Below are 16,444 nucleotides of genomic sequence, written 5' to 3'. Positions count from 1 at the left end.
GTTTGATGATTTAATACTTAATGGTTTATTATTATGGAAATCGCATGACCCTGGTGCCCTGACCTGGATGGCCCAGGCTAGCCTGATCTCGTCAGATCTCAGAATCTAAGCAGGGTCAGCCTTGGTTAGTATTTGGATGGGAGACCACCAAGGAATACCAGGGTTGCTGTGCAGAGGAAGGCACTGGCAAACCACCTCTGTTAGTCTCTTGCCTTGAAAACCCCAAAAAGGGGTCGCCATAAGTCGGCTGCGACTTGACGGCACTTTACACACACCCACACACACACATGATCCTGGTGCAAATGTACTTAGGACTGAGTGCTTCGGTGCTGATGTGAAGGGACTTCCCATTCTCTTGTACCAAAACAGAGAGTGGACATGGCAACCAGGCATAGCAGAATATCCATTAGATTCCCTTCCAGGTACCGTGTGCTGCTGGGACAGAGAAGTAGATCCTTTAATGGCTTTTTATGCAGGATCCAAAGAGGTATTAGAGCAACTCTGGATTTACTGCATTTATGCAGCTAGCATGGTTCCTTGAGGTAAGGAACGCATAAGCTATTTCAATGGCAAATGAGGCTTTCTTTGACTGTCGGGTTGTTGCAATTTAACCCCAGTGAAAAAAAAATTTTGGTCTGCAGGAGCAAAATGACAGTATACGTTACAAATCTTTGTCATACTATTTCAAAAACACTCCAATTCTGCAACTGGTAGGATTTTTTAAGTTGGGGTGGGGGGAGAAAGCTGCATAAGAGGCATTATATTTTGGGCTTGGCTTCATCAATCAGGTTGATGGAAATGGAACACAATCCACATAACTGTTTTACTCCCTGACAGCCTAAATAAGAATATCCATACTGGTGGAGTTTCCCTCATCTTACCTGTTCACTTCTCTTTAGCAAAGTCAGTGTATCTCACATTTGTATCCTACCCTTCCTCTATAAAGAGTTCTTGTTACTTTCATGGGGATTCTCCCTAAGGATGCTTGAACACCCAATGGTTCGGCACATGCCCTGTTGCCAGTTATGAACAGAGACCTGATTTTTTTACAGTCAGTTCAATAGTTTGTCAATCTGTTTAGCAGGTTGTTTCACTGTATTCTTTATTAACTATGCAGGACGGTGCAATTGGATTTTTGCACATGCATTTTCTCGCGCAGCTTGAATGAGTTCTGCTAACTCTCCCCTCCCCCCCCACACACACCTTGTGATGTAATTGCTCTGCTCAGCAGGCAATTGTTAAACAGGCAATTAGATCATTCACAAATCATAAACCAGTTATCAATAAGTGCCGCATTTCAATAAAATCCTACCCTTCATTGTCTGCCTAAGCAGTCTTTAGTGACACTAATGGTCACTGATCAGTTTGAATCGGCAGCACCTTTGCGCCCACACAGTTTTAGGAAGACTAGTTGCAAACTGGTTCAGCAGGTGCTTGCTCAGCATGAACCGAACAGACCAAATGATGGGCTCTCATCTGATTGCCACCTTTGAACATGGTAAGTTCAACATTCAGATGTGTTTGCAGCATCCCTACCTGTCCCACATCCTTGTAAGAACCCTGTGATGTACACAAGGGTCAGAGATCATAACAGACCAAAGGTCACCCACTTATCTCCATGGCTCAGCATGGCTTAACTACATCTCCCCAGATCAAGGCTGACACACAATCCACTATACTACGTTGCTACTCAGGTTAGTCAGCCACCTTGACAGTAGTAGGGCTATAATACAGAATCTAACAGGGTGAGGGTATACAGTAGATGGGATTTGTGTTTTCTAAGTATTAAATGATGTATATTTATAAATCTAATGTGTATAATTTATTATGTGGTTGATGGTTTTACCTCATTTGCAGGAGGGATTCAATTAAAATTCCGTTTCCCTTCAAAATGCCAGTAGGTCTAATTTTCAATTGATGTTCAACGTTTTCTTTTAAAATGGTCAGCCATTTTAAGCAACAATTGCTTGTGTTGGTGTGTTGAGAGTGGGCTGCAGATATCACTCCTTATGTGGCATAAACTCACAAGATTGTCATCCTGCCCATAAACCTGCCTGTCAATTAAAATCGGCTTCAGAGGCCCTACTGTTTGTGCCCCTCCTGTAGAGGTTAGATGGATGAGCACATGAGAATAGGCCTTCACCTTGGTTATCAAACTTCCTTCCTGCTGAGATTCACCTGCCACCAAGCTTATTAAGCTTCAGGTGCCAGTTAAATAACATTCTTATTTTCCTACGTTTTGTGTTGATTTTTGTTTTTAAAGGATTTTCTTTTCTTTTGAGGTTACATTACTTTCTTATTTTCCTCTGCCCTCAGAGACTTGGTTATATTTCTTGTGCTGCTTATTTTTGTGATGGTTGTCTTTAATGTTATGAAGTTTTGTTGCTGCTGATTGTGATATTCTTGGCTTTCTGGTTAGTTGAACTATGTTTTTGATGCTTGTATATCTTTCTCCATTTTTATGTGGAAGCTGCTTTGAAGATATAATGCTTGAGAAGGTGGAGGGTCTTACATAAATGAATAACATAGTAGGCATGCTGTATTTTGAACTTCTTGTTGAATTTAGCTTCTTGTTGAATTTAGCTGCAGTTGTTTCTGTAGCTGGGAAACCATCAGTGCTGCTATCTTTTTATATGGCAGACATGATTGAGTGTCCTAAAGTTGATAGAACTTCCCTGAACATAAGCATCAAAATATTCTTTTGGCTGTGTGTTGCCAATAGGTGCTGCAGTTGCTATATTTCAGTAGTTCCTCCTTGCTCCCTACAAAGGATAGAAGCTGCTGAATTATTATTTTTAAAGTTTATTTTGTTGAGTAACGTATTACTTCCTGCAACACTCTAGCATCTACCTTCCATGCTGTTAGTTCTGCTTATTATCAAATGGTACTGCTCTTTGAAAGCTCAGAAAGAGGTATAAAACTGCAATTGTGTATTTTTCTAGATTTACACAGGGACAAAACAAAATATTTTTTTTAAAACAAACTTTTGCCCCGTGGCATTTTATCACACAAGCATGTAAATATGCATTCTATTCCCTATCCTAAATAAAACAAGAAGTACATACTTAATTGTACTTTTGAGAAGTATGTACTTAAATGCAAATACAAAATGATGCCATTATGATCAAGAAGAAAAAGCTAATTCACATATGACCTTCTGTTAGTCACAAGTGCCACCCTTCTAAGTACTTCAGTGTGCGTTAAGGGTGTCACTCTGCTTAGGATGAATGCATGAAAATGCCTCAGTTGAAAATTATTGTTTGAGGTAAGACAAAATGATATGAAAGCGCCCCCAGCAATGTTTGAGTGAAGAATGTGCATGAACTCAGAGTTAATCGACAGAGCCGATTAGATCGCAGAAGTCAGTCTCCCATCCAAGTACTAACCCTGCTTTGCTTCTGAGCACTAACAAGATCAAGCTACCTGGGCTATCCAGGTCAGGGCAAAGATGTTTATAGCATAATAATCATACCAATAATGTGAATAAAATAAATATTCCATAAACCCTATCAAAATCACATGCAATAAAATGATAGCTTTGTGTTTCAGTTGGCAACTCTAAGGACTATCCGCTGATAAAAATTTTTGCGTAAACTTACCAGAGTCCCTAGATCTTTTGATCAGAACTGGGTGTTCATTTCCTTGAAGTCCAAGCTTGTGTGGCTGCCTTTAGGAGGTGGTTGAAGATTGTATTTGCTTCTGAAAGTATTGGTTGCCTTTTACTGTTAAGAAAGGACTCTTGGAAGAAAGTCCAAGAAAGCTCTTGGAAGCAACTGGCAGAAACTAGATTATGTATGCTGGGAATTCAAATTTTGGAATTAGCGTCGATGGGCTTACAGAGCTAGAATGGTAATTTTGGATCTTTTATATGATTTGGATTTTCTAAGCTCTCATATTAGAGCACATCGAGTTTGTTCTCCCACCTATTTGTCCTACCCCAGGAGTCTCCCATTCTACATTAGACAATTGACTGTGCCCTGATATAGGAGAGCTTTTATGCTTGATAGTAGGGTTGCCAGTTCCTGGTTGGGAAATACCTGCAGATTTTGGGGGTGGAGCCTTAGGAGGGCGGCGTTTGGTGAGGGGAGGGACTTCAGTGGGGTATAATGCCATAGAGTCCACTTTCCAAAGTGGTCGTTTTCTTCAGGTGAACTGACCTGTATCGCCTGGAGATCTATAGCAGGAGATCTCCAGCCACCACCTGGAGATTAGCAACCCTACTTGCTAGGTTGAGTTCTGAACCATCTCAAGTAATAATGGTCATTATAGGAGAGTGCCCTACTCAAAGAGGCCATGCTTATGCACTTCTGGGGAAATTGATACTATGGAACATTGCTTATCGGGATGCCCCTTTTTCTCAAATGTGAGAGATGTGTGGATTACCCTATCCCTAGGTGGGATGGTAGGTGCCTCAGTGGGAGAAAAAACAGGGAGACTTTGGCAGGGGTGGATTCAGAGATCACTTCGGCTGTTGTGATTTGTGTGTGTGTATGTATGTTATAATGAGTAGAAAATAATTTTAAGGGTTTTTTTTTAGCCTGGTTTACATGGATCCTAATGTGGCACTACTCAAAACCTATAGGTTAAATGAGTAGTATCATTTAAGTAAATTGGCAACTCTAAAAGGCCTGACATTGTTAATTGGTGCCAATATATTTTTTTTCTCCTAGATCTCATTTCTGGCCTCAGCTTATACAAGTCAACAACTCTCAGAGGAAAGCTGCTCAGCTTTGGGCGCAATCACCCACTACCTTTATCTTTGCCAGTTCAGCTGGATGCTTATTCAGGTTAGTAATTAAATTAGTCTCTCTCTCTCTCTCCGCTTTGACAAATAGTGCTTTTACTCCTGTTTGTTGTGTATACTTACTCAAAATTCTCCATTTTACAAAATGTATCTCGTATTGGACTGATGCAAATGTAATGCTGAATGGTTAACAAAAATCACCCAGGTTCAGGGTCAAGGACTCTCCTCCGCTCTCATAGGAAAGATTTCCTTCTTCTACATTATCCCACGGTTAATAAAAACTTTTTCACCGCTTTACCCTTGGTTAATACTTACCGGGGTCTCCTTAATCCTAAATCGAAAACCCACATTAAACTGTAGATTCAGAATGGAAGGCTGGATTAGCATTCGCTAATATTTTGGCCAAATAGCCCTAATGACTGACATGACCACCACCAAGACCTGACCAAGCTTTTTTTTAAAAAACTTTTATTACGTTCTAAATAACAGTACATTTCAGTGCAACATCCATCTTGCATCCAGCTTTCTTGAATTACATTGACTTGAAAATCAAATGCAAAAGGTGAAGAAGGATACAAGGGTGTGGAGAAAGCTCTACAAAAAGTAGTTTATGGGGAAGGGGAAGGAATTTTTTTAAATTTTTATCTTTTTCTTTTTTTAAAGCCAAATCCAGGCCTAAATACAGCACATTGTATACAGAATCTCGCAGAGGGAAAAGAGAGCGGGGGAGGACCAGATTGGAGAAAAGCCACAGCCTTAACAAGGGAAAGAGAGATTTTGGTATATGAACAGAAAAGAAAAATTTGACAGAACAATTTTGCTATTCAAAAGCTGTTTAGGGATTTTTTTTCTGTCAGGGTTTTCTTTTCCTCCCATTTTCAAAAACCAGGCCCCTGACCAAGCTTGGAAGCCACCTGGGTTTCATAGATGTTTGGAGGGTCCACAAACTGAGTCATGGAACAACTCTGGGAGGTCAGTGAAGTGGGTGGATTGTACAAGTGGGTGAATGACATCCTCCTGGGAAGGGAACAAACAGGGCTCTCTAACACTGATGTTTTGTTTTTTTGTTTGTTTGTATTGAAAAGGTATGACCTATAGAAGCTAACAAACTTAAATGTTGGCTACCAAACATCAGTTCATATCAAAGATCTTCACATCAATTTCATAAAAGCTCAAGCCAGCTCTGTAAGGTTCCAAAGGAAAAGAATAATCTCCAAAAATGCTTCTCTGCATTCCCAGATAAAATGCAGAGTGCTTAGATCCCATGTATGTGGCATTATTTCTGCCTATGGACCCCATAGTGCTATCGTGGGAGAAATATATTTATATTGGAAAAGTCTGTTGCCCAGCTAAAATGTCTGTTGACCTAGCTTATGCATATTCTTGCCACAATTCACATTTGAAGGAAACACCATTATTTAACATACACTCAGTTGTCTCAGTTGGGTGATGTGGATTAATCTTATTTTCAGATTAGCTGCATTTCTCACAAAGAAAAAAGTGAAATCTTTGCTAACTGGTGCATGGCCATCCATTATAAATGGAAATAAAATGTCTTGCACTCTATCATTCATTATAATTATGCAGTTCCAGTGAGTCATAGAATTACTGCAAAAATCCAAAAGGGAGGAAATTAGCTATCTCCATAAAATAATTATGTTTATGTAGCTAAATTGATTAGTTCTCATAATATATCATGAAACAATACATCAAAATAAAACAGCTACACAATTTATGTTAGCAACTGGCTTTTTTAGCCAGCTTTCTCTGTTCTCTGACCTTGACACTTGGTTTTTTGTTTGTTTGTTTGTTTGTTTTTTAATGGCCTTCAGCTTTCTGGGCCTGGCTTTGTTTGTGTCCCTTCAAATAGTATTTAATACTGGTCTAAGGGAGTGAGCCTAATGCAGTCTCTCTGATCCCCTGGTCTCGCCACTGATTTTCCATGTAGCAGTAAGTTTATACGAGCTGCATTACAAGGAAAGTTTCTGTTCTTTTGGAGTGCAGTCCATTAACGAATGTGCATCACATGTCCTTTTGATATTGCTTTATGTTGCAACATAGAAGTGCTGTACAGAGCTGCATGTCCCAGGATGCTTCTAAGATCAGCTGTGCCAAGTCATGATGACTCTATGGTGTACTATGCTTCGGGGTGGGTGGGGGAGGAGCTGTTTCCTGCTGACTTGCAGTACATAGCTATCATTCACTTATTTGGAGTAAAGCAGTACATTCAAGGACATCGTTGAGTTGGGTACAAAGAGATCTCACCTGCTCCTGACACAGCTTGGTGTCCTGTGGTGCTGTACTGCATTTTGGGGGGGTATAATTTATTGGGCAATCAGAAAGGATTGAGCTACTTCAGTACTTTACCTTCTTTCCCAGAGTTCAGGGGGGCTACTGTTGGGGAGAGAACAAACAAAACTGTGCCCAGTGTTGGGGTCTTTTCTTGGAAGCTTTATATTGGTTCTTGAAGTATATATTGGTGTTCTCAAGTGTCTTTGTGTGTAGAATGTACAAAGATGCTTTGGACATGCCCTTGCAGACTCAGAGTCAAGTTCCAGCAATCCACAGACCCTCCTTTCATATCAAAATGGCAAGCATGTTGTTGTTTAATGAATAGTTCTGAAGGTGTTTAAGCAGGAGTATAGGCAGGATCAGGTCCAGAAAGATGCAAGAAGCATGATGGGGATACATACAGGACCAAGTAATAGCATACAGGAGGCTGAAGGAATGCAGGTGAACTTCTAAGGATAGTGAATGATGAAACTTGGACTTTTTCTAAATGGGTTATTTGCTGTTGGGTAATGTGGCTTATTCCTTCTTTCCCACAGCATTATCTTGCAATTGTGTACTTCCTGCTGCCTTGTGGGTAGGACAGTTTGGCTTTACCTGGTCCTGCTCACATGGCAGCCAATTTCCCTGCCCCTGCAGCAGCCATTTTGTCCTCCTTCCAACGGGGGGGGGGGCTTTTAAATTGTAATTGAATGTTGTTATAATGATGTATCTATCTTTATATCAGGTCCTCTGAATTCCCAGGTTTCATTAAAAATAAATCTCTAGCCCCTTTCTTTGCAGAGATATAAGGGGAAAGAAATCTCTTTGCAATGAAAAAGGATAAAGACTTTTTTAAATGAAAGCTTGGAATTCAGAGAACATAAAACAAAGACAGTTATATTGTTATAACAATATAATCTATATATCTAATTCCCAACTGTGCCCTCTATCTGTGGATACTTAAATCCACAGATGGGGGCACACTTACCCCAAACAGATGTTTCTTCCAACTAGAGATACTCTCCAAGTTTGCAGAAAAATCTGAAAACTAAAAATGAATAAATGGGGGGTTAAATTCCCCCCAAAAGTGCTTGGATGCCACTCCGGGCCATTCATATGGTAAGAGATAAGAAGATAGGTAAATATAGCTAAACCAACACAGTAAACAAGGTTGAGGACATATAGTACCAGTTCTGAGAAATAATCGGAGTTGCATTAATAAGTAGACGTATTCTAACAAAGAGAATTAATGGGATCGCAGCTCCTTGACTAAACAGAGTGGCATAAATAAATTCCAGGGTTCATCTGTCTGGAGCTGGACCATGGCCTAGTTTTGTCTGCAAGGCCATGAAGCTGGTTGTTTTCTGCCAGACCGCTTGTTTGTTCTTTTAATGTCACAAGAAGGAAATAGCCTCACATATTATAGAATGGTAGCAGAAAAGCGAGGAGGGGTTAAAATGACTACTCAGCAAACTATATGGTGAATGCCTATATACAGTTGAACTGTTCTCTACTTAAGGATAGATGGACTCACATTCTAACTGTATCTGAAGAAGTGAACTGTGACTCACAAAAGCTCATACATACCTGCCAGAAATTTCGTTAGTCTTACATGGTGTAGTGGTTTGGAGCGGTGGACTCTAATCTGGAGAACTGGGTTTTGATTCCCGACTCATCCACATGAGCGGAGGACGCTAATCTGGCAAAACAGGTTGGTTTCCCCACTCCTACACATAAAGCCAGCTGGGTGACCTTGGGCTAGTCACAGCTCTCTTAGAGCTCTCTTGGCCCCACCTACCTCACAGGGTGTCTGTTGTGGGTAGGGGAAGGGAAAGTGATTGTAAGAGGGTTTGAGTCTTCCTTAAGTAGTAGAGAAAGTCGGCATATAAAAACCAACTCTTCTTCAAGGTGCTACTGGACTCTTGCTCTTTTCTAATGCTACAGACAGACTAACATGACTGCCCATCGTGATTGTATTTCAACAGTGCTTTAATTACTTTTGTTGTGTCTGCCCTTGCTGGTGATTTGTCTTGAGCTAAGAACTTTCTTCCTGAACGCTAACTTTTGTTTAGCTGTGAGTTGCCAGTATTCTTTAGTACATGGTAATCACCCATTCAGAGATTATCTAGGTCTTAGGCTAATATGTCACTACTTTTCTGTGCATGATCACAGATCTCCTGAAAAAGTTTTTTTCTGTATGTTTTGTATATATGTGATTTTTTTTAAAATGGATATATTACCCAAGGACAGGGACAGATTGAATGATGATTGTGACTGAAGAATGGATGTGATGTGAGTGGGTTGAGCATTTTTAATGTGTTATTGATTGAGTTGGTGGTTATGGTTAATGCCTTCTGTTTGCATGACTTGTTTAATTAGGACCTGTTCAAACACAGTCCAGGCATATAGTGTGTACACACCGTAGGGCACTGGAGCAAACCCATAGTTCATGTTCTCTCTCCCACCATGTGTAATTTTTAGTGTGAACACATGCCTATGCACATAAATCCCTTGTTCATGGTGGATACATCTTAATCATTTTGGCAGTGATACACTGAATTTTGGTTCACATTGGGGTTATAGGTGCAGTGAGTGAAACTGCATTGAAAGTGAGTCTCTTTCTCAGTCACCTGTAGAGCACTGCATACCTAAAGAACTAATTTATTTTTATTTTATTAAACTTATACCCCGCCCTCCCCTAGTCATGCCAAGTTCAGGGCAGCTTCCAATAACAATGCATTACAGTGTAAAATATATAATACCGGTATATGAATTTAAAAACATACAATTTAAAATTACAATCCTAATTTCATTCAACATATGGCATTCAAATTACATACCTACTATATAATAATAATCTCAGTGGTGAGTTGGTTCACAGTGATGGTAACCAATAACTCACAACGGTAAGGTCCTCCAATGGGTGGAAACTGGGAGGAGAAAAGGAGAGGGAGGGGAAGGGAGGGAGTCCGGCTGATATACTTAACCGTTGCTGCCTTAACCATATGCCTGGTGGAAGATCTCCATCTTACAGGCCCTGCAGAACTGAGCTAAATTCTGCAGAGTATGAATCTCATTAGACAACGTTCCACCAGGTAGGGGCCAGAGCTGAAAAGACCCTGGCCCTGGTTGAGGACAGCTGAATGGTTCTGGGGGTGGGGCCACCAGCAAGTTATTTCTCGAAGAGCGTAAAACTCTCGGGGGGTATACCAGGAGAGGTGTTTTCTGTTATTTGGAAGCAGATGGATTCTACTTTTGAATGAAAGATGTGTCTTGTTGACAACAAGATTTTGATGTTGTGTCTTTGCTGCTGTGTCTTTGCTCTTGATCTGAAAGTACAGTGATGCTTAGGACTTTATTTTTAGTTCACCATAATGTTACCTCTTAGCAGCTGTGTTTGTGTGTTAATGAATGACTAAGAAGCATGCTGCATGGTATATATTTGTAATAAAAATTTCCATCCATATTGAAACTACTTTAAATGGTTTTTGTCTGTGTCCTGGTTATTCATATTAGATCTACATGACTGGTTTGTTGTCTACAATGTGGTCAGGCACCACTATGTTACTATATTTGATGCCAACAATCGAAACTCATAAAAATGAAGGGATTTGCCCCATGAAGAATTTGTAGTGATTTTACTGGTTTGGGATGATGCTGTGGCAAGAAGATGGCAAACAGGATTTGAGATTTTGTTTTAAAAAAGAAGTTTGTCATTGAACGTTTATAGTGATGTGTTTCTGAAATTCCTATTTTACAGTATAGTTAGTAATTCATATAAACCTTTATTGATAATTTTTTAAATTATTTCCTAGGCTGTTAATTTCTGGTACGTCCTGGTGATGAACGATGAACACACAGAACGGCGCTATCTGATGTTTTTCCTTCTAGGTTGGGGTCTTCCAGCTTTTGTTGTGATTCTGCATTTAATTATCCTCCGAGGAGTCTATCATCACAACGTATCACAGATTTATGGCCTGATCCACAATGATCTGTAAGTCTCTATATATGAAAATAATAATGTAGATGGAGTGAACCTTTTGTGCAATATTCTTCTTGCTTTTATCTGTGGCCTAGCCTATGCAAAACTAAGGACTTATTTATTGTTAACATTCCATGTCAAACAGTATCCTGCTGTATTAAAGGTATTTTTCATAGTCTGTGATATTCAGGCAGTATATGAGCTAATATCTGCAGTGCTTTGCAGCCATTTCCAGTCCCTTTCCTTCTCCTTGGGCTATTGAAGTATAAAGTTACTCTGTAAAAACCAATGAGTTGGTTTCATACTTCATATCTGGAAGAGGAAATGTTTCAGGTAATGGTGGATAGCTTTGCATTTAGGATGTTGTTTAAAGATCAGTTCAGGCCTATCACCAGACCATAATTTGTTTATTATTGTTGTTGTTGTAATTTGCTGAAACCAGGATTTTAGACAGTCACTCAAATCCTGGTTTGCCTCAATGAATGCTGATTTCATTACCTCCATTCTGGCCAAGTGTCTGTAGATGGGAAGTGTACAAGGTTAGCTCTGGGAATCAAGCCAGGGTGCCTGCATTCATACTGCACGCAAAACGAAACTGAACACTAATTGTAGTTAATAAACCGCATTTGGATGGCCATACTAACCACAGTTTAACCATAGTTTCCACTTTCAGAGGAAAGCAAAACTGCAGAATTCTTAATCAAGTTCCACAATATAAAAAGTATTGTGCCTAGGGTTGCCAGTGCCCCAGCTTCCATTTTATGATGCTGCTTAGAGTGGTGTTGGGAGAAAAAAAATGGCTGTCAGGCCTATGGTTTTACCATAGAGTTTCCAGATATTCCGAGAGAGGCATGATGTTGTTTCTGGGTTTTCCCTCGAAGTGATATCACACCATTGCTATATGGCAACCTCTACCCACTGGTCTTCCATTGGTTGCCAGCACAGGCCTGGCAACCCTATCCTATGGTTCATGTCTCAATTTAAGACTCTCCTCCTTTCCCTCAGAAATTTGGATTGCATTTGATTTAAAAGAACAGTTATCAAAAGACCTTACTTGGAGAGAAGCAATATATGCCAACATATGTGAATGGGAGAACAAGTATAACTAAATTTATAAATTTATCTTCAGCTCAGACACAGACATGGGAATTTCAGCATTTACTTAAATGCATTTCAGAAACCTAGACAGAGATACAGAATGGCAACTGGTGGGAGGGTTGTGGGGGACATGCCGGGGGAGCAGCACTGGAAGTGATGGCAGGTAGCGCTAGGAAAACTCCACAGACTCTATGGTTTTTTAAAAATTTTCCCCCCTTCCATCACTTGCAGTGGTGGCAGGCAACGAGAGCTCAGTGCAGGGAACCCCCTACGCTGACCAGGGCTTGGCAGCCTAATTTGTCCCATCTCCTTCCTGCTAAAACTGTTGCACCAAACTAAGTGTTAATAATACAGTTTTTAAAAAAATACAGTAATATTATGCATTGTCATCAAGCATCATGAAAATGGAACTCCACAAGTTCCCGATACCTTCAGTACTTGGTGTTTGGTCAGTTTTGAAGCAAGGCTGTTCCATCCTTTCCTTTAACTGTTCCCATGTTCCTTGGAGCTTCTTTCTTTCATGGAATTTCTCGCTTCGGAAGAACATACATAGCAGATAACCTTGCTGGATCTCTGCTGTGGTTCAGCTGTTAGCCTTGGTAGCAGTTTCAGCTATTCTTTTAGGCACATTTGATGTTGTGTGAAGGAGAGGCCTAGTCAGGAATGGAAAAGGGTGGCTAAGCAATGAGTAGTAGTTCAGCAGGTGAAGGGAAATCCGTAGAGGAAAAAGAGGGCTCTGGTTCTAGGCTTGCTTATGCTGCTCACAGCCCCACTCAGGCTAAGGGCTTGTTTATCTAGCTACAACAGAGATTGGCATCTCATGATTGTTATATCAGCCTCTGTTATAACAAGCCTGCCTACATAGGAGAGATCAAGATGTTCCAGGATGTTCTCAGATACACACCCTTCCTATCATGGGCCTTGTACAGTGTTTCTCTATAGAGCTATGAACTTAGCCTGATAACATTAATATTCACATGCTCACATAACAGGGGATGGAAGAGAGACAAGCCTTGCCAGATGACTGCTGGGTCTTTTAACTTTTATGGGAAAATACATTTTATTATAGTAAATGGGCAAAAACATTCCTTTTGGATTATGACACTGAATATTCTAATATAGCATAAATAGGATTTTTTCAACTGCTTTCACATAAACACCAAATCCATTTCTTCTACACATATTGGGTTGGATACAAGCCTGAACTGTTTGTGCAAAGGTATGTGTGTGTGCAGTTTCCATATATTTCCTACTCAGGGTGTAGACCCCTGCTGCATCTCATACTGTTGCTGAAGTTCCCCAGCCCTCAGAAGCTGTCTTTAGGGGTGCAGGGGGTACAGAAGATGTTGAAGGATGGTAAAGATCTATCTGTCTCTGCTCATGGATCTTGACATCTAAGTTAGTATCTGTCAGTTTGTGAGTCTCAGATATACCCAGTAGTCATTCCATAACTGCTGAAGTTGGTGTGGCTTTCCAGTGGAGCAAATATGACTGTGGTGTCATCTAAAACATTTGAAACAATAAATTAATAGCTCATTGAAAATTGTCTTCCAAATATTCCACAGTAAGTACATCAAAGCTTGTGTATGTGTATAAAGTGTCATCAAGTGGCAGCCGACTTATGGCGACCCCTTTTTGGGGTTTTCATGGCAAAAGACTAACAGAGGTGGTTTGCCAGTGCTTTCCTCTGCACAGCAACCCTGGTATTCCTTGGTGGTCTCCCATCCAAATACTAATCATGGCTGACCCTTCTTAGCTTCTGAGATCTGATGAGATCAGGCTAGCCTGGGCCATCCAGGTCAGGAACATCAAAGCTTAGCCTTACACTAATTCTAAAGGAAGAATTGTCTTTCAGTATTTCAGGATGCATCCACTGTTGTGAATTAACATTAATCTCTTCACATGTAACAACTCTATTATGCACCACCACATACTTTAATCTAAAATATTATGCAACTCTCACAAAATTTCTGAACATACCTCCTCAATTAAGTTTATGACTCAATCTATGTGTGTATATTCAGAAGTGACTCATACTGAGTTCAGTGACGACCCCGCTGCTCACCTCCATCCATTGAAATAACTGCCCATTTATTCATACTCTCTGCTTCCTCTTGTTTAACTAGTTTTCAATCCATGAAAGGAACTGTCCTCTTACCCCGTGACTGCTTAGCTTACTCAGACGTTCTGGGTGAGGGACCCTGTTAAAAAGCCTTTTGGAAGTCCAAATATATAACCACCCTTACCTGCATGCTTGGTAACCTTCTTGAAGAACTCCAAAAGGTTGATGAGGCAGGACTTCCCTTCGCAGAAGCCATGCTGATTCTGTAAGGAAAACATGTAAATGTACTCGAGTGTGAAGTAGGATTGATGTAGAGTTGTATCCAACCCTCCTCCACTTTGCTCAGGTAAAAGGGCTCTTCCACTAGTGCAAGAGGAAGGCAGTTTCTACCAATTCCACTCCCACTTCAGCCCAACATGATACATCCTACACTGTTTCCAAAGGGTTCCTGACCATCAGAATCAGCTTTTGGTGGGCACAGGAGTTCCCAGCAAGAATGGTAGCAACAATTTATTCTGTGAGTTCCATTTGACTCATAGTCCTCTGGATCCAAGGCATAATCTTGTACTCTAGGATTTAAGAATATGAGAACATCCTCTCTCTTTTACATTTTGGAAAGATCCTAGGATCACCATTTTCACATTGTAACTTCTTGATTTATCTAAACAAAGATCAACCATTTTATTTAAATCATTGGGCAAAATCAGTTTTTCTCCTTCATTCAGGTCAGTATATTGTCTGCTCAGACTTGCAGCAGTTCTTCAGGGTCCCTTTTTATTATTTTTTTTGATGTTTTTTTAGGCTCTGTAGCGGTTGGGCAACCTCTAAGGAAGTGGTGCGGCTGCCACTCCTGGCTGCCGCGGATCTACCCCCCCTTCAGGATTGGGCTCTAAATAGTACCCCTTCTGCTCCCCCCCACCCCGTCAAGTCACCGCTGACTTATGGCAACCCCTTAGGGTTTTTAAGGCAAGAGAGGTTCGGAGGTGGTTTGCCATGGCCTGCCTCCATGTCACGACCCTGGTATTCCTCAGAAGTCTCCCATACAAATACTAGCCAGGGTTGGGGCTGAGAGTGTGTGACTGGCCCAAGGTCACCCAGCAAGTTTCCACAGCGTGAGTAGGGATGACACCTTAACCACTACACCATGCTGGCTCTTCTGCTAGCTAAAAACTATTTTGGCCTATGCATCCCTTTTCCCTAATGGTGGTTAAAAAAAAAAGGTGAAGGAGCAATTTAATGCAGGAAGATAATGAGGGATATAGGAACAGGAACTCCTTTTCCTCCCACCTCTTCATGCCACATAGTTCTTCCCTTATATGTTCTGGACAGTTTTGTATTTGTCAGTGAATCAAAAGTTATTTTATCCCTTTGGGGCAGGAGCTAGTCTCAGCTAGCTGCAACATGCCTTTATGATGATGGCGAGTAGAACCATGGGTTTTGTAACCTAGGGCATGTTTACATCATCTGCCTTTCTAAAAAACAAAACAACCCTAAGATCACAGAGGTCAGGTCGGAATTATACGGAGGATGGATTCCATGGCTGGATCCACCATTCTCACCATCATCTTCAAGTACAAAAGATTTCTGTGAATGCAGAAACCTGGAGGTTTTTAAACAGAGGCTAGATGGCCATCTGTCAGCAATGCTGATTCTATGATATTAGGCAGATCATGAGAGGGAGGGCATCTTCTGGGCATGGAGTAGGAGGTCACTTGGGGGTGTGGTGGGGAGGTAGTTGTGAATTTCCTGCATTGTGCAAGGGGTTGGACTAGATGACCCTGATGGTCCCTTCCAACTTTATGATTCCATGATTCTATGCAGGGAAGATACCTCCTTTTGCTAGCAGCCTCTCTGCCTCCTGTGCTGCTGCTCCAAAAGCCATTTTAACTTGTGTGTGTACCTGGAGGCTACCCTTAGAAGGGGGGATCTGAAAAGCTCTCATGCATTGTTCTTTGGACCAAAGCTAAATCAGTGTGGTTTCCTGTAACCTGGTAAAGATTGGAATGTTTGCTCTTTATGGGAGTCTTGAATAGCAAGAGGATTCCTAGTGAACATGCGGATTGGAATAACCTCATCCTTGAGGAACGCTATATTTTAAATGTATTGGATGCTCAGGAATGCAAGTCATCGACTTTTATGTGTAAAACTGCAACTCCTGCTGTTGAGCCGTGTTCTACATATAGGAAATACAATATGGAGATTGCACGTGTTCCAACACTAGTTTCTTGAGGCTTCACATAGTTCAGTTGTAGAGAAAATTTTATGTAGCAAAGAGAAATGATTTTAT

General features: G+C 40.8%; 1 protein-coding gene across 1 annotated transcript in view; it reads left to right on the top strand.

Annotated features, from left to right (window-relative positions):
* Window positions 1-16,444, top strand: part of ADGRV1 (adhesion G protein-coupled receptor V1) — a 321,712-nt gene that overhangs the window by 216,379 nt on the left and 88,889 nt on the right. Inside the window, exons 84-85 of the mRNA XM_056849141.1 lie at window positions 4,671-4,787; window positions 10,831-11,009. Coding sequence (XP_056705119.1) covers window positions 4,671-4,787; window positions 10,831-11,009 — 296 coding nt within the window. The remainder of the gene's footprint in view (window positions 1-4,670; window positions 4,788-10,830; window positions 11,010-16,444) is intronic.

This window comes from Euleptes europaea, chromosome 4 (assembly GCF_029931775.1).
Source record: "Euleptes europaea isolate rEulEur1 chromosome 4, rEulEur1.hap1, whole genome shotgun sequence".
Taxonomy (NCBI): domain Eukaryota; kingdom Metazoa; phylum Chordata; class Lepidosauria; order Squamata; family Sphaerodactylidae; genus Euleptes; species Euleptes europaea.
This window is presented reverse-complemented; position numbering and strand designations above follow the sequence as displayed.